Below are 23,182 nucleotides of genomic sequence, written 5' to 3'. Positions count from 1 at the left end.
AATTAGTCCTCACCCACCAAGGCTATTTTTACAAAGGTGGTTTTTTTTTCACTAGGGCTGTCAGCATGTTGTTGAAGACTGGCAGAGAATCATACAAGTGAGGACTCTGGTGGTAAGCCCTCATGAGGACATGTACACCTGGCTGAAATATGCATCGCTCTGCCGCAAGTCAGGGAGGTTACTGCTCTCACACAAGACATTGGTCATGTTGTTGGGAGTTGATCCATCTCAGGCAGGAGAGGGTGTTCCACTTCCAACGCATCACCCCCAGGTCACATTTGCGTACACCAAGCACATGTGGATGGCTGGAAAGAGGGAAGAGGCTTACAGGTAACAGATACACTCATTGAAGATCTCATAAACCTCTTGGGATCCCTTGAGTAAAATTATGCATGCAGTTGGAGTCAGATGTATTTCAGTGCTGTAGGTTGCACTCCTGAAGCTGGGTGTACTATTCAACAGACTTGTTCTTGCACCTTCTGAAACAGGGTTCCCACTCAGCCGTGAAAACCCTAAAACCGTGAATAAGCCGTGAATTTCGTCTACCCTGAAAAAACCTGGAAATAGCTGTGAATTTCGTCTTAAAACCTAAAAAATCTCTCAAACTTATAGAAAAAGAACTACAATTGGCAGATCAAAAGAAAAAAAGATATTTCAATCATGTTTCAAGGCCGAGCCACATACAGACACTGTCCACACATTTATCTCCACACGCGTATTCGCAGTGCAATTATTGGTCCTAGTGCCATGACAACACATTGAACTTGAGCCTGTGATTGGAAGACCAGCAAACAAAGTGTTCATTGACCCTGGTGAAAAATCAGACACTTCTTTACTTCCCTACCTCACTGCTTCCTCCATTTTGCCGCTCACAGCCTTAAGCTTCACCTAAATTTTGATATTGATAGGTGACGTCATGAGAAATAGCACTTTCATTGCTACGTCTGAAGTCACGGTGCCTGTCGTGGTTGATAAATTTTTAGTTAACGTGCGGGCCGTGATTGTTACGTCATTAATATTTCTGCCTAAAATGGCTTATCAACAGACCGTGAATTTGACGATATGTAGACCGTGAAAACCTGGAAAAAACTGAATTTATAATTTAGTTAGAGTGGGAACCCTGTGAAAGGATTTGGATGTTGAGAAGGAATTGGGGCATGGATTGTAGAGTTGTCCACTGAATAGGTAGGGATATTTTCTGTTAGAGCTGTATGAGTCTCGATTATTTGAGAAAAAATACTGATCGACTCCCACTCAAATGTTGAGAATAATATGCTCGAAAGTGGAGTCTGAAGTTTGTCTCCAAATTGTTTGAGATCTCCATCATAGTGGATATAATTTTTCTGGGCCCTGCATTAATGTGGGATGGAGTAAAGTAAATTTAATTTCCTTACATTTGTGTGACAATTCTATGGTGTCATGCCGCAAAATGTCAAGAAATCTATTACTTAGAGGCATGGAATTGTGAGGATAGCATAATATTGGTATCAACACAGAGTCTAATAACAATTGGCACCCACATAACATTTCCATGTATGAAAGTAGGTATCTTACAATACTAAAAATGCCCAATATGTTAGAACAAGGTACATATATACACCCATGTCTTGTATAGCGCAATTTCGATTAGCGCAATTTCGATATAGCGCAAATTCGTTCCCCGGGGAAACATTGCAATACAGTGTAGCCTAATCAAAAATCTTAAACGCTCTCGTGATAAAACATGAACTTGCGCTAAGTACACACGAAATTTCTATCATTTTACGCATATTAATATTATTGCTTGCCTCAAATCTTCTTTTTTGTTTATATATTAATCGAAATCCATTGCTGTGCACTGGCCAAAAGTATTACTCGTCATTGGATCCAGATAGCCGGCCTACCGAAGTAATTTATCTCGTCTCCTTAACAGAATGAGTTTATTTAGATCATTAATTAAGCGTGAGGCTAGTGGAAATGAGTTTTTTTTTAAGCAATACTGGTTGAGGTTGAGACGTAATTTTTGCCGTCATAGGTTATCGGGCGATTGACTTCCAGGTGGAGGGTCTACACTAAAGCCTTCAAGGTCATCGGTATTCACGGGGGAGAAATGGAGTGGTGGCCGAGTTGCGCATTAATAGCATCAACATACAAGAGGGTCCGCTATAGAGTCTCAAACACAATAGCTTCGTTCCCTCCCCGCAGTCATAGGCCCTCTGCGTCTCAAGAATTCAGTTCAGCAGAAGAAGGTGATTTCAGTAGAGCTATGCGCAGTAAAAACCAAGAGAAAATGGCAAAAAATAGGAATGCGGGTAGAAAAATCAAGAATTTATCAAGAAAAACCATAAACCTTGAAGAGAAATTGATATGGGTCAATTGCTTTGAAAATGGAGAACGTCAAAGCGATATTGCGCGGAAGTTTGAACGCACGATGCCTTATTCTGAATAAAGACGAAGTTAAAACATCAGTGACCTCAGCCGCACCAACTTCAACCAAGCGGTCTACACATACGGAAAGTTCATAGTGAATCAGTACAAAAATACGAGAGTGGTAATCGCTCCGAAACATTTAGTGAAAGCTCCGGTTGGTTCCAGAATTTAAACGGCAAGCAGATATTTTCAGTGCGGCGATATCAGGTGAATCTGCAAGTGTTGATAGCGCAGTCACCACAACATTTTCTGATGAACTCCAAGCTGTGATTGAAAGTGGCTCCTTTCCCCCTCAACTAGTTTTTAGTGCTGACGAGACGATATTCTTCTGGAAAAGAATGCATTCTCGTTCCTTCATTTTCAGGGAAGGAAAACCTGGGTCAGGTTTCAAGGCATTTAAAGACTGTTTCAGGTAGCTGTTAATGACTCTGAGGACTTCAAATTAAAATGATTTATCATTCATAAACTCCGCTAGCTATGAAATGGCATTCAAAATAGCATTTTCCTGTCATTTCGATGAGCGACAAAAGGGCCTGGGTGACACAATAGTTGTTTTTAGACTGGTTTGAAAAATCGTCAACTGTCGGCAATGCATTACGAACCCCTGAGATAGCAGATGTTAGCCCACCTGCACGACAGGAGGGAATTTCTAAAGCACGTAAGAATTTTTTTTAACGTGAATAAAAGTCTTCAAATGCGTGCATACTATTTTTAAACATGTTATAAACTATAAACATTTATATAAATAATGTTTTCTTAGGCTATTTATGGGAATATATATTTTTTAGAGGAAATTCAATACCCAAGACCTATGCTACCAGGAACGCATCCCTATCTTCCCAATGTTAAAACGCTCTCGTATAACGCAAATTCGTATAGCGCAAAGACCCCAAGGAACGCATCCCTTGCGCTATACGAGACATGGGTGTACGTGTTAATTTAGGTCTAAAAATGATAACATTGCATGAGACAATTTTCATGATCAAGAGTTTGATCTACCTCTCACTGATTTCAATGCCAATGTGCATATTATGACGCTCATATGGCTGAGAATTCATTAAATGGAGATACCCCTCTGCAGAGGGCAGTATGCCTTCAACTTTCCTCCCCTACATTTCCCCATTTTGGTTTGCATTTCCATGTTCTCATATATAAGGGAGCTCCCCTGTTTAGCTGCATTTTAGCATATGCGGATAAGAAATTTAGTTGAATATTCATCCAGTTTTTAGCTAAACTTTTCTGTAAAAAATTTCAGTTAAATACTGGTTATAGGTATCCTAGCATTGCAAAATTTCAGAAGCTAATTTTACGTGACTTTTCTCATAAAGAATGATAAAACTGCTGTTTAAAGAATGCATTATTGATTAATTGAAATTCGGGTGTTATTAAAGTAGTTTCAAAATACATATGCTGAAAATTAAAAATCTACATTCGACACTGAAAGGAAAGCAGATTTTTTTAATGCCTGTCTGGAGCTCAGCCCTGGTAGTAGGCAACCAATGACTCGCCTATTTCGAATGAGGATGTTTTTCTCAAATTTTCCAAAATTTAAACTGTTCATTTAGTCACTGATACTTATAGATCCTACACAGATACAATATGCAGAATATTGTGCTGAATAATTGGAAAATTATACATTTTATGTTTCTTTGCACATTTTCTATTTGCTCTACCTATGCTCTAACACTATGCTCTCCTGAAAGAGTAGAAAGCTATGGAGTCAAATATTTTGTGCATAGATTTCATGAGAAAAATGATGCCTGACAATTCCTTGTGATTTTTGTGGTTCTGCTGATTCGAACTCTCCCTTTCAAAGAAAAACTATTGCCATTAAAAATTATTTTGTGGCTCATTTTTAAATTAAAGAATTCACAGGAGAAAAGCATTCCAAGCAATTTTTTATGTTGCATCTCAAGAAACTGACCATTTTGTGTCATGATGGTTAATTATTTTTTTGGTTGCTTTCTTTGACAAGCGATGTCTATTTTTTAGTTTCATTATTTTTGGACCACTTTTTTCTTTATCAAAACCAGAAGTCTGACATTAAATCATTATGACATGGTTTGTGCCTTTAAAGCTCAAGTTTGTTTTGCCTTATTTCCTGTTGAAATAAAGGCTATTGAACCATTAGTCTTCATATTTTTCTGTCTGTGCCTTTGAAAGGTTTTACTCTTTTTTACTCTCACTCTGCTGTTACTTTACTGGCTCTTATATTTTTCTTTCCTTTTCCACCCCACAGCCAACTCCACCGTTTTGTTCAAACATCACTTCATCCTCAGACTATTCAGTTTATTGACCAGGCTGATGATAAACAGCAGGAGTTGCGGAGGAGGCTGCTGGCACGGTATGAACACTATAACATTTCCATTATCCTGTGTAAACAAGGCATTTTAATTTCTTACAAAAATGAATGGAATTTACTTTTAAAAAATCAATCTTTTTACATTTTTGAGGAAGCAATTAATATGTATGTATGTTTTTGCATTTGTTTTGAAAGCTCTTCCCATGGTAATATCTGTTGGCTTTCCGATTAATTTTACAATTCCTTGAGTAAGCAGATAGATGTTTTTAGTGTTAAGATATTTAATTAATTTATTTTTTATTCCTTTTATAGGTGTAACTTAAAACTTGGTGAATGGCAAGAAGCTCTCCAGGGAATTAATGAGCATTCAATCCCAGCCGTGTTGCAGTACTATGCTGCAGCCACAGACCATGATCCAACTTGGTATAAAGCCTGGCACGCATGGGCATACATGAACTTTGAGACTGTTCTTTTCTACAAGCACCAGAGTGGGGGCACTAATTGTGCAGATTCCACAGCTGGAACCAACAATACAACCGGGGCAAGATCTGGACTTGTAAGTTTATCCTTAAAAACTGTGAGAAACGTAGTAATGAAATATTTGGAACTCAAAATGCATTTCATCCATCATTTATTTATGTCAGTATGTATGAATAGAAATAAAACCATGAAACAATTTAAATTCCTCCTCAGTCTTACTATTGGTTTAGTTGAATTATATGTTGCAATAGCCATGTGATATTTAGGTGGATAACTAAAAGATTTTTTGCCACTTAGGCTGGAGAGCAAAAATAGCTTTGAATGAGTATGGCATGTATCAGTAAAATGTATGCAAACAGGGTCAAGGGTCTTTTCCATTTACATTCCATCATTCATGTCATTAGGTGTGTTTGCACTCTCACATTTTTTCATTGTTTCAGGGGTCGCAGTACATATCACAGTTTACGGTGCCTGCAGTGGAAGGCTTCTTCCGTTCCATTGCCCTGTCCCACGGTTCCTCACTGCAAGACACTCTTCGTCTCCTCACGTTATGGTTCGACTATGGGCAGTGGCCGGAAGTGTATGATGCCATTGTGGAGGGCATCAGGACTATTGAGATCGACACATGGCTTCAGGTAAGAGGTTCACTTCAAAGTTTGTGTTCCGTATGAAAATGGCATTATGTGCCGAAACCATAACCTGGGTCAGTAGAAGTGAAGGAATGTGGAAATAGACGAGTGCTCTCATTATGTTAATGGTTTCTGCCGAATTAAGCCGGAAACCGTATCTTTTATCATTTTTCCTCTGCGAAAATTGACTCCGGACACCTTTTATTTGATTTCAGTATTGGCTCTCTTGATGGAAATGTCCAAAAGTATGGGTGACAAAGCAGTCTTGTCACACTCCTTTCCTAATTCTTTCTTCCTCACATGTTGATTCTGATTTCATCACTGATACTTTGTTTTTGTTTCAACTGTGGATGATACTCCTGTCAATGTAAAGAACTCATATTTTTTCTCAGGATTCTAAGGGTTTCAGCACATTATGGTATTTTCAAGGACCATGTCCTGAACTTTTGATTTTTTTATGAAGCTCTTTTTCCTAGTTTTGTGTTTTTTTCATCTGTGGATATTTTTTGGATTTTTTTTGCAAAGCATGTATGCATTACCCTTTGTGTATGTCTCTTTCATCTTCATCTCTTTTTTGTGCCTTTATGTGAAGTAATTTTTCATTGGAGTTTGTTGTATATATTTTATCTGTATTTTATTTATCTGTTATTTGACCTATATTTTTTTGTTGCAGGTGATTCCTCAGCTCATAGCTCGCATAGACACGCCTCGAGCCCTCGTGGGTCGTCTCATTCATCACTTGCTCATGGACATTGGAAAGCATCATCCTCAAGCTCTCGTATACCCACTCACGGTGGCCTCTAAATCAGCGAGTATGCCTCGTCGAAATGCTGCCAATAAAATCCTTGCCAATATGTGTGAACATTCCCCTGTTCTGGTTCAACAAGCTGTTATGGTATGTGGATTAAATCCTATTAATATCCTCAATTCAGTTTCAATTAATGTTTAAGTATATTAATTGCAGTTTATGAAAATGTAATTGTGAGGATAATCTTGGGCAAGCAGTAGAAAACAAACCAAATTTTTTGTTTTGGGTTTTAAATACCATGCAGAACTAACTTGTAATTTCACTTTTGACAAAATGGAGACTACATATATGATAAAATTTAATTCTGTAAAAAAAGAAGTACCGACTCATTTATTACTCTTTCAAATCATGATGAAAATAAATGATCTTTTCATTTGGTATTCAATTATTTATTAGCATATTATCTGCATCTTTTGGTAACTTATGGCTTATTCCTGTTAATTATTTTTTGTTGTTGTCTATCATATAGGTTAGTGATGAACTGATTCGGGTGGCTATCCTTTGGCACGAACTGTGGCACGAAGGATTGGAAGAGGCCAGTCGACTCTACTTTGGTGAGAGGAATGTGAAGGGAATGTTCGACACGTTGGAGCCCCTTCATGCTATGCTGGAGCGAGGCCCAGAAACATTGAAGGAAACATCCTTCAATCAGGTTAGCCTCAATTCATACATAGTACATACTACAATCTTAAGATTATTGTACTGTATTCCTCCATTATGCTCTTTTTCTGAGCCATTTCCTATTGTTCCCTCATGGTCTCCTTCCTTGTGCCCTTCTTTCTTTGCCTCAAGAGCATATCTTGTGGCCTTCATTAGGGGACTTTTTCCACAATTTATCCCTCCAGTATATGTATTTTCACGTTATATGAGTGCCGTAAAACACGGCCTATCCACCAGGTCTTTCGTTAGTTTGTGGTTCTCCTCAGTTCCCATTCTTCTCCTTGCATCACTCCTTGCTTCTCACCCTGTCCATCCATCTGTTCAGCATCTGACCTCATTACCAAATCTCAATTGTCTCTATCCTTTTCTTATCAAATTTTATAATTTTCCAAGTTTCTTAATAATGGAGTAACACTGCCAGCACCGTATTACTCCTCACTTATATTTCTCTGACAGCTGCACATGGTTTGTGTGTCTTCCGATAGCAAAAAGTAGGTCAAGTGCAAAAATTCTACCTAAGAAAAATCATTTGCCTTGTCTGGGATACAAACCCAGATCTCCCGCATAGGCACCAGGTGCTCTACCACATGAACGACTAAGTCATGTCTTTCCTCTATGGTTTTTTTTTGCTTTGGAGGACAAGGTGGTTGATACTGCCGGAGATAAAATGTCACAAAATAACAAGTTCATGCACACAGCACCACATTCCTAAGACTAAAGCCCGAGCTTTGAATGCAGGGCCTTTCACCTAGACATTATTGAAGGGGTTTCACCGGGATGGCCGGTGGTTTACTACAATAAGTCTTTATGAATGTCTTCAAACAAGACGAATCGCGCCGTTGACGGTATGATGCTGTCGACGGCCACTGTGGTCACTGGCACGACGGTGTGCCGTCTACGATGTGAAATGCGGGCAGTGCTACAGTGCTTTCTGATGATGCGACTTTTAGCGAGCTGCTGTTCTTGGTACGACGGGGTGAAATTCATGACGCTTTCAGAAGTGACGACTCGCTCGCCAAGCCGTGTACCGTGCTGTGAACGGTGGCCAGCTGAAAGTCGTCTCGTCTGAAAGTGGCCTTCCATTCCCAGTGTGGAGTTATCATTTTTATTAGCAAAGATTCCATTTCTTTCAGGCGTATGGAAGAGACTTGATGGAAGCTCAGGAATGGTGCCACCGATACAAAGTGTCTGGTAACGTCAGGGATCTCAACCAAGCCTGGGATCTCTACTACCACGTCTTCAGACGAATTTCTCGTCAGCTGCCTCAGCTCACGAGCCTTGAGCTTCAGTACGTCTCACCAAAACTGCTCTACTGTAGGGATTTGGAGCTGGCTGTGCCTGGATCTTACGGGCCGGGACATGCCCCTGTCGTTAGAATTGCTCAGATTCAGAGTTCACTTCAAGTCATCACATCCAAGCAGAGGCCCCGGAAATTGTGCATCAAGGGTACGCTTTTCTCTCTTTTAAGAATCAATTTAATTTCTGATCATAATATGATCGTAATCAGGGAATAATTTTGATGACACGCTTTAATTATAGTTGATATGGGTAATTTTCTTTGGTAAGCTCAATAATTTAGGTACAGAGGTCGGAGCCCTCTATAAATGGGTCAGATTTTTCTTTATTATTTGTTAATTTATGTGTGTGGAATTTCCATTTGTTTTTCTTGAACTGATGAGCCTACTTACTTTTTGGACATTGAGAGTGGAATTATTTTTATTACATAACTTACAAAAGGTTATGTCTCATCTGTAATAATTTTAAAATTGGAATGATATTTATTTGTATTATTAGCTAAAACCAGTTTGTAGTTACTTATATATTAAAAGTAAATGCTGAGGCAACTTAATGCCCTATTTATTAATCAATCATTTATTGAATGTATAGGATATTTGAAAAACCTTTTGTAAGTGCAATCTATTTTTGTGTATTTGTGTGCTAAATTTCCTATTCTGTTTCCTTAAATGGACTTTTTCATAAATCATTTGTAGGGAGCAACGGGAAGGACTACATGTTCTTGTTGAAGGGCCACGAAGATCTTCGTCAGGATGAGCGTGTGATGCAGCTATTTGGTCTAGTCAATACTCTTCTCTTAAACGACCCTGATACTTTCAGGAGAAACCTTACAATACAGGTATGTGATCTCTTATTCCTCACCAATTTCTATTAATAGATTCAAAGCCTATTAACAACACTAGGCTAACAAATTTGGTGATTTACTTGTGGGATATCTTAATACCAGAGATCTTATTTTGTATCTTTAAAGTGAGACTGCAAATCTGGATGGCAATATCCGTGCAACATGTATGTCATCCTTGGGATAGTTATAAGCTAAAATGAATAACATTTAGTACTAGGCATATATTGTGCCCTGCATAACAGATCTCAATGAGTTACCTCAATTGTAGAAAATAAAGGTGGTTCTTCTTTCTTAACATTAATAAAATCTAAGGGAAATTCAATTAAGTTGTATAGTTATTATATGTGCACGGTCACTTAGTGGGAGAAATTTGATTTTCACAGTGAAAATCCCTCTTATCACAAGCAATAGTTTAATCATAGTTAGATTCATGTTTAAGTTCAAGAGATGATGGCATTGTTCGAAAGTAGACATGGCGTCCATTTTCATTTTTGTTTATATACTAATGTGTTAGTTCTTTTAAATGTTCGAATATAAAAGAGAGGGTATAATGGTATCGATGGAAGTGTCTGACAAAATTGAAAACATGACGTTTAAAATTTAAGGCTAGGGTTCAATTGTATTCAATAAATTGCAAATTATTGCATATTAATCCCTTTTAGAAAGGTGACATTTCGTACCTCGCCATATTTTATTTAGAGTTTAATCATGATTTAGGGGTTTATGCAATATTCTATAAATGATGAATTGTCTTTTTTTTTTTTGGCAGAGGTATGCTGTGATTCCTTTGTCCACTAATAGTGGGCTCATTGGCTGGGTTCCCCACTGTGATACTCTTCATACTCTTATACGAGACTACCGAGAAAAGAAGAAGATATTACTTAACATTGAACACCGAATCATGCTAAGGGTAAGTTCATGAATGGATTCATACTATGTATTTGTTTTTAGGTAGTTCAATATGTTAAGCATTTCTGATCAATAGAAATGCAATCCCAATGGAGAACATGCACGATTTTTTAAAAGTATTAAAATAAGAAGGTCGGAACAATAAATTTTGTGGATGAATGTGGTTTTTTAACTGAGTTACGAGTCTTTTAAAACGACTCTCCATCGGCTGCCTGAAAACACGACATCATCACGAGCACCGGTGCGTGACGTCACGGTACGGTATCCACTGATCATAGACCAAGGAAGTGGATGGAAAATTGGTTTCTGTGGGGGCTCAACTACAAAGTTGGCATTATTCCTGGCATAAAATATTCCTGTTTAAGACGTCAGATTGCAGATTGTGAATATGTTGGGTTGCCAAGGTGTTGCTGAAACAGATAAAGGGGATTGTTTGGGGAGATTTGGAAAGATTGAATGAAAATAAGTTTATTGCAGATTGTGATCTACGTTACACACCTTTATCATTTGCTTAATGCAATAAGTGTGTTGCAGCATAGATCTTCAATAGAAAAACGCGTGAAAACCATATTAATTGTGTAAAGAGCCCCGTCATTCAAGTACCTTGTCACTCAAGTATTTCCTTGCCGGGGAATGTTTTTGCCTGTGTCCCAAAGGACATAAATAAGAGAAGAAAGTGGTTGATGGCCCACAAAATAGAGTTAAATGTTTTATCAACATTGAATACTGATTAAAATTAAACAACAGGGAAAAATGAGGAATGTACGAGAAAAATAAGGCTTTTGGCTAGGAAAGCTCTTTATTTGCTGTTGTGATGCCTATAGCATTCGCTGTATGTCAACGCAAAACTTAACATTTCGACTTTTTTATGGGCTGTGGGTCTCGGTTCAAAAGTAGGAATTCAAGTGAATACAGTGTAAATAGCACTTGCAACTTACTTCTGTATCTATCTACTACTTTTTTTATTACCCTTTAACGATCATTTGGCTAAGTTCCACATGGTAGGTTACTAAGTAAATGCATAAGATGGATTCTCAGCTAGCAATTGATCTATTGAATCTTACTGGGCAATAAATGAATATTTAAAAACAATCGCAATATAATTTCATTAATCACATAATAATTTACCTGCTTGCTTCTACCTCGTGCATTGCAGTAGTGATGAAGTAATCACTGTTTTTCAGGAAATCAGCCACCATAAGAGAGTCTACCAAGGGTAAACTCTTGTATTTCGCCTTCTTAAATACCTCTTGAGTCAATTTGTCCTTGGAATAACTACTACAAAGCTGGACGATAAATACTTACATTGTTCTCTTTCAATCAAGGGTGTAATGTCTTAGCTAAGTGAGCGGTTTACCGTGTGATTATGTCAGAAGCGGTTTCAGGTCACGTGACTTCAAACTAGATTCCAAACCTTTTAATAATCATTTAATGACATTTCTGGAGTACTAGGAGATTTTTGACTTATATCTTGGGACTCATGAGAAAATTATCTATTTAATGAGACCTAGTAGCCTGATGAACAACTTTCATGCATGTTGCCATGCATCCATGTGTGGCAAACATGATTCAAGGAAAGGGAGGTGGTGTGATTCTTTTGAGCAATAGGGTGGTTTCCTATTATTTTTTTATTGCCTAAATCGAAAGATTTTTACTGCTGGAGTACGCATTTCACGCTCTTAAGGCCGTTTTACACGGTACACGGAATTGCGCAGTCTGACGTATGTGTGAAGGTGCAATCAAAATTGCGTCGTGTAAAGCGGTGAATTGCTAGAACACATGCGAGAATGCGTGGATGCGAGACGGCAAAATAGCCCCTGTTCTAATTTCGTTCATTCATTCGCGCAATTCCACGCCATTTTAGAAATTAATGCAGCTCTAACCTGCGCAATTCCGTTTACCGTGTAAAACGGCCTTTAGATTTTCGAATGACGATATCTATTTTTCGCGATTAAATGAAAAGTGAAAATTTTCAAGTGCACTAAAACTCGACGGCTTAGTAGGAATGATGGGAAAAGTCCGTGTGACGTATTTCTGGTTCCCGCTGCCGCCCTGTGAGGTGACCTTGAGGCGAGGCTTGAGCACTGATATGACGCAGGCTGCTAGCAGGTAGCAGAGTACCTTGCTAATAGATAGCGCTTGGCTTAAATATGGATTATTACTACCTTATCAAACGAAGGAAACTTTCCGACCTTGGACAATTTTAATAAGTGATTATTAAGACATGTTTCCCTGAGGTCTGTGCCTCATGCATTGCATTGGTAATCTCAGACAATGTGAAACTCCTATCCTCTCATGTAGAAACTAGGTCCCTCTGATGTCACATGGAGTGGCATCGCATGGGCGCCAATCTGGCCCTTTTCAAATGAGGATAAAAATGGACCAATTGCCATTCGTCTAAACCGGTATTTCTGAAACGAAATAATTTGTGTATTATGAATACAGTAATGGTGGGTAACGAATAGCAATCAATGCATTTCGTTTTCTTTGATGATGGAAACTACCCTATTGTTTCAAGTTTCAGTGGGGAGGTTATTAGGCGGGAAAATCAGGGAAATGTTAGGGGAAGTCTTTCATCTGTCAGTGAAAGTATTTATTTGGCAAAGATTTACTGGTCAGAGATTGTCACTCTTTTTCAACATTTTGTCTTTGTTTTATAACCTAGGCAAATAATTTAATGGATAAAATTAACATTGGATGGTTTTCTCATACATATTTCATTTGTACTTAATTTTTTTCCTGAGCTGGAAATATCATACTGCTCTGCCTCTGAGGTTGTGACAGTTTTTGTCAAAGAAATGGGAATTGCAAGGGAATTTCTTTTCATCAATCTTGTCTCAACAATGCTCATGATAATTTTTTTTTTTTACTCTGTAGATACAATTTTATTCAAAGCAAACTCACAGCAAAGCCTTTGTGTAGATTAATGTGGGAAAATGCTTCCACTTGCACTTGCTTGTGCATAATTTTTTAAAATAATCAAAATCTATCTCAGATAAAGTCTAGAAACCTCAGTTAGTGCAGCATGACTTGGGTTATAACAGTAAGAATCTCATCTTTATTTACCAAGCAAAAATTAGGACTATGCAGTATTCTCCTCGGGATCTCCTGATTCAATTTTGATTTTATTGGCTGTCATTAAAATTCAAGGTTTAATATTATGTCACGTAATATATCTTTAATAAATATTAATGAATTTATTATTTTAGACACACTTTTCAACCTCAAATATGTTACTTGCTCTTTAAACCTATCAATGTATCTTATAGTGAAAATTCTGTTGTTTTTTAATCAGTTAATTTGGGTTCACTTGTGAATTTGTTAAAATATCAATGTCGCGGGATGAAAAAGGAACGATGCTCATACAACTGTAACCCGAAGGACCAGAGAAATACAACGCACTTTTAAACATTCAAAAAATATATATTCATTACTTTAACAATATCATGAAAATAGTGAATAATAATGGAGGGACATCAGTCACTTATCAGTTTAGTAATGGGGGAATTTCACTTATCAGTCAGTCTTCAGTCAGTAAGCCTCCTTGTCTGCAGTTCCGCCGACACTTGAGCTCACTTGGGGGGGGGGGGGGGGGGGGGGGGGGAGGGGCTGGGGCAGCTGAGGCACCACACATTCTCACTATGAGTTCCACACACTGACTCTCACAACTGACTCCGAGATTGAAGACGACTGGTCGCACGCACACACACAAAAAATTGAATATCGGAATAAAACTCTGCCCTCCGGTGGCCGTTACGACAACTAAAACATACTTCTGTTAACGGAACGATCAATGAAATAAAATTTGTACTTATACTTTTACTGTGTTAACTGATCATTTTTCTTTCTTTGCAGATGGCCCCAGATTACGACCATTTGACCCTGATGCAGAAGGTGGAGGTGTTTGAGCATGCGTTGGAGCACACGCATGGCGATGACCTTGCCCGTCTCCTCTGGCTCAAGTCTCCATCCTCTGAGGTTTGGTTTGACAGGCGCACAAATTACACGAGGTCCCTCGCAGTCATGTCCATGGTCGGATACATTTTGGGGCTGGGCGACAGGTGATAATGCCATTTTCCATTTTATCTATTGATTCCTTGAATTTGTACGTACAGCAAACTCTCATAACTATGAAGTTCACAGGACCAAAAAACTGGAGGTTCGTAATAACGAAATTCGTAAGAGCGTTTCTTTTAGGAATCATCGCTAGCACATACCTTGCCAAAATTCCTTATCTCTTCAATCTCCCGTTCTCTTAGTCGTGTTGGGTAGTTGCTTCAGAGTCATGTGTATGATATACAAGATTAGATTATGAGCAGATACAGTAAATCCTCAATATACGAACAAGATGCATTCCGATACCTTGTTCGTAAGTGAATAATCCTATGCAGGGCATCGAAAAGTGTGGTATCCTCAGGGACCTGGAGCGCTCCTCCGCTCCGCTATACTCCGGCTCCATTGTCGGAGCGGAGCAGTTCAATTCCTACTGCTCCGCTCCGGAGCGGAGCGACGACAATGGGACCTAGGTGCTCCACTCCGGAGCGGAGCATTTCTTGCGAGAACTCCACTCCAGCAGGAATGGAACTGCTCCGCTCCGACAATGGAGCCGGAGCATAGCGGAGCAGAACACAAACGTCAATGCTTCGCTTCTTGGCGGGAAATCGACGTATGCACGCTTCTGCAGCCGTGGAACGCATCGGATATTCCCTGCGGCTATTTTTATGTTGAGTTATTAATCCACATTCTACGTGATTTGCGGTATAATTTAATACCAATACATTTCAATTCACAAATAGTATTATGCAAAAAAAGTATTTGTTTCAGGCGTGACTTAATGGAACCTTCTTGACACGATGAAAAGTAAAGATTTAAAAAAAAAAAAAATTGTGTGCGGCTGTTTATTCTGTCTTCTGTGCATTTGTACCAGACGATGACGTGCCACGTCGAAACCTAGGTCGTAAATTAAATATTTATGCGGAATTACAAAGTTTTCTTTACTTTTCATTATGTAAATAATACTTTTCAAATTGGGCAGTCCAATATGTGTTCTATTTAAATACCTTGCGTTAGATACTTTTGAATAATAAACAATTATAGTGATAATCTTAAGGATTAATACAATACAATACGATAGTCGATAATCGCAATCTATGTTGTTTTATAATTTGACAGGCTTTGTGTCGCCATTTTAATAATTTATTAATTTTATTATCGCATTATAAAATTCTTTGTCGGGCGATATTAAAAAATAAAAATGCGGTAGGCTAATATTTTCAAAATTCTGGGATATCGTTTTTTTTACGATGCCATAACGTAGTACGTTAAAAATATTAACGATGCGGCCCTTCGTTGGGTGGAAAGAGCATTTATAATGAAATTTTACAATACATATGTACTTGGATTAAAAAGTAATATATATTTTAACCAAAGCCCATAATTTTTTTCCGAATAACATGCTTTGTAATTAGAGGTTCTTCTGAGCAATGTCTGTCTGTTAAACTGAATTCCGCGATAACACCTATTTTGAAATGTAGTCTTTCTTTCCCAAACAATGCAAGCATTTATTTACAAATGGTATATCTTTTGTACATTTACAAATTGTACCGATTTTTGTGATACAATTGCATAACAGTTGTATTTAAACTTCCTGTATACAGATGATTCGCAATTCAGTTGTAATAAAAAGGCAAAATACAAGGGAAACACAAATTTTCAATACCGTTGTAATAAATCTTTAATTAATTTTAATTATAATCTTTAGATTGTAAAATGATGGAAAATTGATATTTATAACTATAGAAAAATAATAGCATAATTTCATAATTGCAGACGACTTTTATTCATGAAAATATCGTAAAAATTATGGCATGAAACGGCCTTGGTAACCATCAGTTGTTGATTTTTTACTCAACAGAGAGGATCACAATAAAATAAAGTTTGGATTCACGAGCGCATAACTTCGGAATACGCTCTTTTTATTGCTCATAAGTGTGAAAAACATCAACAAAATCAAGATAAAATATCTATATATACCCTACAAGGCCAGTTAGTTAAGGCCAGGTATATGGCAGTATTGTCAAATATTCCATCTATCATCTCTGAATTTTATTGATAGCTAAGAATAGTATGTAAAACATGTAATGATCAACTATAAAAATCATGTTCACAAAATTAAATCATTTTATTAGTTTATTATGTTTCTCCAATGCCATTAAAACCCGCATAAATAATAATCATTGTGAATTATTGTTGCGGCCAGGAAAGAATGTACATTATACACGTGAAAGATAAAAATCGCAGTTGAGGTAATTGCTGTGAAGACATTATATAACATGTTGAAAGGTTTTACCTACGTATTCTTAAACGTATGCTTAAAATTTGAAACATAGCGGAAAGTAGTTCATCACTTAATTTTGTTTCCAATTAAATTTTCGTTATAATGGTTGATTTGGCTATGGACATATTGATGAATATTAGTCAACTTTTACAAGGGTATTATTCGAATCCGATATTTCTTTATAAAATGATGTATTCTAAATAAAAATGTCAAGAAGGGAATTGCTATTAAATATCGCTGTGCCATCACGTGCGGGTAACCCTTCATTATATTTAAATTTATTAAGTTTTATTGTGGGTATTTCTATTAATAATTAATTATGGTTAATTCTATTTCGAAAATACGCACTTCCAGGTGGCAATAGAATTGATGGAACAAAGTTAACACAAAATTAATACCGGAGCGGAGCAGCATCATAGCAATTCGCTCCGCTCCGAGGAGCTCCGACATGCCCTCCACCCGAGTGCTCCGCTCCGACATTGCTCCGACCTACTCCGCTCCGCTCCGGCCGGAGCGGAGTGGAGCACCCCGGAGCAACAATGAAAATTCGCTCCGCTCCACTGCTGCTCCAGGTCCCTGGGTATCCTGCAGAATGCAACACGGCATTACAATGCGTTAACTCACGATTGTGAAGAACTGATCTACACACGCAGGCGATGCGGCTGGAGCTGGAATAAATTTGTTTTTCGCAGGAAGGAAAAATGGGGAAACGCTGAACAGTTCCTGGCTTCACAACAGATTAATTGATACTCTGTTCAGACTGTACTCGAAGTATGAGTTCCGTTACGCCACACCGTGTAGCATCGGCCAACTCCAAAGGCACCAAATTTGAAATTTCGGGCACCCCTTAATTCTTTGAAAATTCGTATCTCTAAAAGTTCGTAGCAGTAAAAAAACTTAATAGCAAAGTTCATTTTATAACCGCCGGGAGCAGGCCTTAAGTTCTTAATTTTGTAATAGCTAAGATTTCGTAATAGCGTTTGTTTTATTATAGATTGTATTAGCCTTTTCATTGGGACCAACGATTTACTTCGTAAAAACGAGAACTTCGTAATGATGTTGTGTTTATTAAGGAGTCTACTGTATTGCTTGATGAGATGTGAAATCAATTGAAAGGAATGGCTCAAATAATAAAACAATGATCCCTTGGCAATGCTCTATTTGATCATTGTGGCCACATCATGTAATAAGTTGTAAACTCACTTCATGTAATTTCAGTGGTCAATGAATGCAAGCTTCGATGTAATTTATTGTGGGTAAAATATTTATGACGCTTGCATTTTGGGACACACTTTTGTTGATTCAAACCATGAGTTCTTGAAGATATATTTCCAGTGTGTATTTGCAGGCATCCATCCAACCTGATGCTTGACAGGTTAAGTGGAAAAATATTGCACATAGACTTTGGTGATTGTTTTGAAGTGGCAATGACGAGGGAGAAGTTTCCCGAGAGAATACCATTCCGTCTCACCAGGATGCTCATCAATGCCATGGAGGTAAGGTCATCTATAGTTAAAAGGAACCGTGACTCAAGTAGTTTTAGAACCATGTGGTGATAAGGTGCTAATGCTAATGCTACCATCTTCAATTAAGCATAACACTCCCAGATCAGAATCTTCACTAGCCTTTTCTTTATACTCTTACATAAAGATCCTCTCATTAACTCTTTCCTGTTCATGAATGCAATTCATTCTCTTCTTGATGTGCTCACTGTGTCTGTTTTAGATTGTCATCCAAGTAATCATCTTCCCTTGCCTCCACTCTCCCATTTATAATCCTCAGTACTACCTCCACAGCATTTGATAATTGGGTTATGGTCCCATAATCTCTGCATTGTACCACTTTCCTCTTTTTCCATTGCTGAATTAAAAACTGTCATCACAGAATCCTATGGCCAAAACCATATGTAATTGATCTTTCATATTAGTTCTTAAAGGCTTCTCCCACCACCCCTCCCTAAATTTTTCAGAAGCAGAAGATATATCATCCATTCCAGTAACTTTCCTAGATTTCATATGCCTTGAGAAGGACTCTCAATTTCTGCATATGATATCTGGGTCCACTATCAATCTCTTCTACTACACCACTACACTTTCCTCCTCTATGTTCAATCTTTTCAACCTGTTTCCTTTGTCATACATATCCTCCACAAATTCCTTCCACCTACTCTGAACCTCGCTTTGCTCAGTTAGAATCCTTCCACTCTTAGCATTAATTGTTGACATGGTTTTCCCTTTTTTGCAATCCCATGGTGACTTTTCCTTGGTGTACAGCATGCCTATCGATACCTCATCTGCACAAACACTCAGCAATTGCCCACTGGATCAAATCTGCTCATCTCAGAGCCCCACAATACAAATGTGCTCAGCTGGCAGTAGCCGGAGTATAAACGCTCGCCTCCAATTCTCCAAGCTTCGGAGGTGAGCATTCATACTCTGGCTTCTGCCAGCTGAGTGGATTCGTATTGTTCGGCTCCTTGATGAGCGGATTTGATCCAGTGCGCTGTTGTTGAGCGTTTGTGCAGTTGAGGTGTCACTCTATTTCCTTCAGAAACTTTTTCATTTAATCACACTGTCTTATCCTCCAAGCCCCCCTGCCATCTTGGTTTCCCACTGTAATCGATTATTTATAGCCATTTGAATCCTTGAATCTTGCTCTGTCTTCATATTCTTCCTCTTCCTGTTCAGTTCATTTTCATTTGGATGATCAACCTAGGCAGAAACCATGAATGTATGCCCTGAAATTCTTTGCAGGTCACAGGGATTGAAGGAACATATCGGCGCACTTGTGAGTCTGTGATGTGGGTGTTGAGGCGTAACAAGGACAGCTTAATGGCTGTGCTGGAAGCGTTTGTGTACGACCCCTTGCTCAACTGGAGGCTGATGGATACGGGAGGGGGTGGGACGACCGTTGGTGGTGCCAGCGCCCCCTCCTCCAAGGGAGCTGCGGGAGTGTCCTCCAAAACGAGGGGCCCAGCCGTCGCCACCACTGTGGCGTCATCAATATCCTCATCCAAAGTGAAGCACACGTCGGGCGACGGAGGCCCGGCTCCTGTGCAGGCCGATTTGGCATCTATGTCACAGAGTTCCCGAGAGCAGGGCGATGCCACTGATGGCAATACAGCAGCGCCTCCTGCCAATGGGAATTCAGGAGGAAATGCAATAGAAAAAGTGATTGCAGCCATGCGTGGCAGTGTTGAAAATATTGGTGAGTTCCTGAGTGTTGGAAATAGAGGTGAAAATATGACGTGATTGTACTGCTAACTTGGGGAATCAAATTACATCCTGCATACCTATTCTTCTCATATATTTATTGTGGCTATTCAAATAATAAAATATGAATTATGGTTATTTGCTCATCATATTTTATGCTCTGTTTTGAGTGCAAGTTGCAGTTATGTTTGTAGTGTAATTCTCTGTCCTCTGCAAGATATTTGGAAAACATACTTTTTCTTACATGCATTGCTTAATTGCTGTATTTGCTGTGTGGTCGAGAACAGCTTGGAATGAGAATAATCCACAGTTATTTTAAGTCCCATGCACAGTGGTCGTTTTCTTTGGTATAACAGCATGCATCTGTGTCATTTCTGCCTCAGACATTGGTCAAATGCTTCAGGAAGCTGCCATCTAATGAATTTTTAAAATCTACTTTCTGCTGGTGCAACTTCATTTCCATGTTTAGGTATGCTTATTGGGAATTTCAGTGAATAGAATGTAAATAGAAGCCAAAGGGAGCCACGTGGTAAGATCTAGTACTTATAAAGGAGCTCAATGGGTGAAAGTCTATTAGAAGAAAATTAAAATAATTCAGTTATCAGAATGGACTTGTTTTTCTTTATCAGCTTTAGTTTTTGAGCTTTTCTTTCCTTTAGTGGATAATCTTTGGAAGACACATTTTATACCATTTTTATACCATTTGACTCCTTTCTCATCTGTTTGTTTATCCCTATTAGTCTATAATCTAAGTATCAGTTGAGGTGATCTTGTTACAATTACACTCCATTTTTAACCATCTGTAACAATACAGTATTTTTGCTGAGAATAAAAATTGTCAAAGTAGATTCCTAAGATTTACTGAAAGGTTGTTGCTGCCACTGTGTAGAAAGGGTGAGCATGGTTGAATACTCTCAACAGTGGAGATGTATCTATTGTTTTGTGATTAAATTTGGAAATAAAATACTGTGGGATCATAGCTGACTCCATCCTACCAGCTGAGAGTTATTTGCAACTGACAATTTTAATTGCTAACCAAACTCTGAAGCTTTCAATGTTTAATGTTTTGGCCTATTTTTTCCACTTTCGTCCATGTAGGTGACCATCACAATGGGTGTCAGCAGCCAGAAGCACTCAACAAAAAAGCTTTGGCGATTGTCACACGAGTGAGAGAGAAATTGACTGGGCGAGATTTTTCGCACGAAGAGGCCCTGGATGTTAAGCGACAAGTTGAATTGCTGATTCAGCAAGCAACATCCAATGAAAATTTATGCCAGTGTTATATTGGATGGTACGTATGTATGATTTTCATGCGTCATATTCTGTGTAATAAATTTCAGAAGAAAAGAAGGAAATTCATTTTAAATCGAAACTTGAAGCTTGTATGTGGTGGAAGGGCTCCATAGTAATAATGAAAGACACTTTGTTTCCTCCACAAGTTTATAAAAATGTATATTTGATAACCGGTTTCAGCTATTACACCATTATCAAATACCATTATTTGATAATGGTGTAAAACTGAAATGGTGTAATTTGATCCCACAGTACATATTTGATAATGGTGTAATAGTCGAAACCAGTCATAAAATAGAAATTTTTATAAACTTGTGGAAGAAAGAAAGTGTCTTTCATTATTACAATTCATTTTGTTCCTTAGTTTTTTGTGAAGTTTGATTCCAAGAATATGAACTCTTTAGAAGGTGATAGAGTGCTGTATCTTTGGATTTGGATAAATGTAAAAGAATCTGTTCTAACATTTTTTCAGTTGCTTTAGGTAAAATTTGTAAAAATATGTATGCGTAGACCTTGGGAAAGGCACCAAACACTCAGAATAAGGGAGGTAAAATGCATGGAAAGGGTAATGGAAAGGATTGGCTGGGAAAATGAGCTTGTTGCTGGCAGAATGGCCAATTCTGTGCGTGGAAATAAAATTCTGAGGTGCATTGAACAAATGAACTCCTCATGGAGCATTGCTCATGCAGCCAGCTCCACTGTGTTCCTCAGTGTTGCAAATAGATTTAGGCATTCAAGTTCATCAAAAACTTTTGACAAATTTCATACAGGCAGTGAGATTGATAAACCAGTGTATTGGTGCTAGCCCTCAACCTATGTCCAGTGACTGATAAAGCGTAGACTCCTGTAGTCCCCAATTGGTGTGCTGCACAGTGTTGTAAGCTTTCACTGTGACCAAACTGACTGCAAGCGTAGCTGATTTTAATAGAAAATTTACTTGTGCCTCGGTGAACCTGCATTGAATTTTTCAAACACTCAATAAATTAATGTAGGATTTGATGAATCTCTGAGATTCAGTCATATTTTTCATTTTAGAAAGGACTTTTAGCAGGTATTATGTGTGTTTACGGACTATGAGTACGTTTATCTAGTTATTTCTTTGCATAATTATCAATGTCATTCCTCAATACTTATTATGTTACTCTTTGATTGCAGGTGTCCATTTTGGTGAGGAGAGAAGGAGAAAGATGTTATTGCCCAGCTTTGCCCGGCAGTGTATATTTTGCATTATGTGTATGTATAGAATTGTAAATCGTTGTTTTTATAGGATTTGTTTCAGATAGTGAAGTAAAAATCCTTTATTACTGTTATTCCATTCTCAGCAACAGACATCTATTGCATGTGATGCATTTTGAGTACTTTTCTACCTATTTAAATGCATTGCATATGACGCAGGTTAATAATAAATAAAATGTTAATCTATTTTGGCTCCAAAAATTTATTTTCAGCTGCTTATAATGAAAAACTCACAGTTCTTTATTCTTCATCTTTACTCCATGATGGGCCATGAATGTATACTGTGGCTCTCCTGTCGAGATTTCCATTAAGGTCTTAACACAATGCTATCGAAGTCTTCTGACTTAGTAGGGCTTCACTTCAGTAGCCGGGTCTACAGGTCGATGGACGTATTTATTTTTTATCCTTAGAAGGGGTTGAATTTTCTGAAGGATTAAGAGATTGGGATCCTGACATGATGAGCAGAAGGTCTGTTCAGGGATGAATTTGAAAGATTTGGAATAGGGGAATCTTGTTTAAAGTATCCTGGGACTAGCCGCGGTGATAACTTTTACGGGAGTCACCCACAATGCACAATCGTGCGAAAGATCCACAGAGAAAAAATCATCCGCCTTGACTGGGATTCGAATTCTTTGCTGGACTGCAGAGCAGATGATGCCACAAGCAGTCCAATCGTGCACACAGCGCCGCAGCCGGAGAGCAGGCCCGGACATTGAACACAAAGAGGTGTTCGCTTTAGACTAGTTTAAAGTATACCGGGACTAGCC

The 23,182-nt window shown here is 38.2% G+C and overlaps 1 protein-coding gene across 1 annotated transcript in view; it reads left to right on the top strand.

Moving 5' to 3' along the window:
* Positions 1 to 22,602, top strand: part of LOC124154638 (serine/threonine-protein kinase mTOR) — a 62,401-nt gene extending 39,799 nt beyond the window's left edge. The window contains exons 25-38 of the mRNA XM_046528481.1: positions 56 to 330; positions 4,649 to 4,753; positions 5,024 to 5,267; positions 5,632 to 5,826; positions 6,494 to 6,715; positions 7,098 to 7,280; positions 8,422 to 8,734; positions 9,280 to 9,422; positions 10,198 to 10,338; positions 14,193 to 14,398; positions 18,023 to 18,170; positions 19,428 to 19,881; positions 20,985 to 21,177; positions 22,335 to 22,602. Of these exons, the coding sequence (XP_046384437.1) occupies positions 56 to 330; positions 4,649 to 4,753; positions 5,024 to 5,267; positions 5,632 to 5,826; positions 6,494 to 6,715; positions 7,098 to 7,280; positions 8,422 to 8,734; positions 9,280 to 9,422; positions 10,198 to 10,338; positions 14,193 to 14,398; positions 18,023 to 18,170; positions 19,428 to 19,881; positions 20,985 to 21,177; positions 22,335 to 22,350 (2,838 nt within the window). The 3' untranslated portion in view covers positions 22,351 to 22,602. The remainder of the gene's footprint in view (positions 1 to 55; positions 331 to 4,648; positions 4,754 to 5,023; positions 5,268 to 5,631; positions 5,827 to 6,493; positions 6,716 to 7,097; positions 7,281 to 8,421; positions 8,735 to 9,279; positions 9,423 to 10,197; positions 10,339 to 14,192; positions 14,399 to 18,022; positions 18,171 to 19,427; positions 19,882 to 20,984; positions 21,178 to 22,334) is intronic.
* Positions 22,603 to 23,182: the final 580 nt, after the last annotated feature.

This window comes from Ischnura elegans, chromosome 2 (assembly GCF_921293095.1).
Source record: "Ischnura elegans chromosome 2, ioIscEleg1.1, whole genome shotgun sequence".
Taxonomy (NCBI): Eukaryota; Metazoa; Arthropoda; class Insecta; order Odonata; family Coenagrionidae; genus Ischnura; species Ischnura elegans.
Note: the sequence above shows the minus strand (reverse complement) of the source record. Positions and strands in the feature narration are given on the sequence as shown.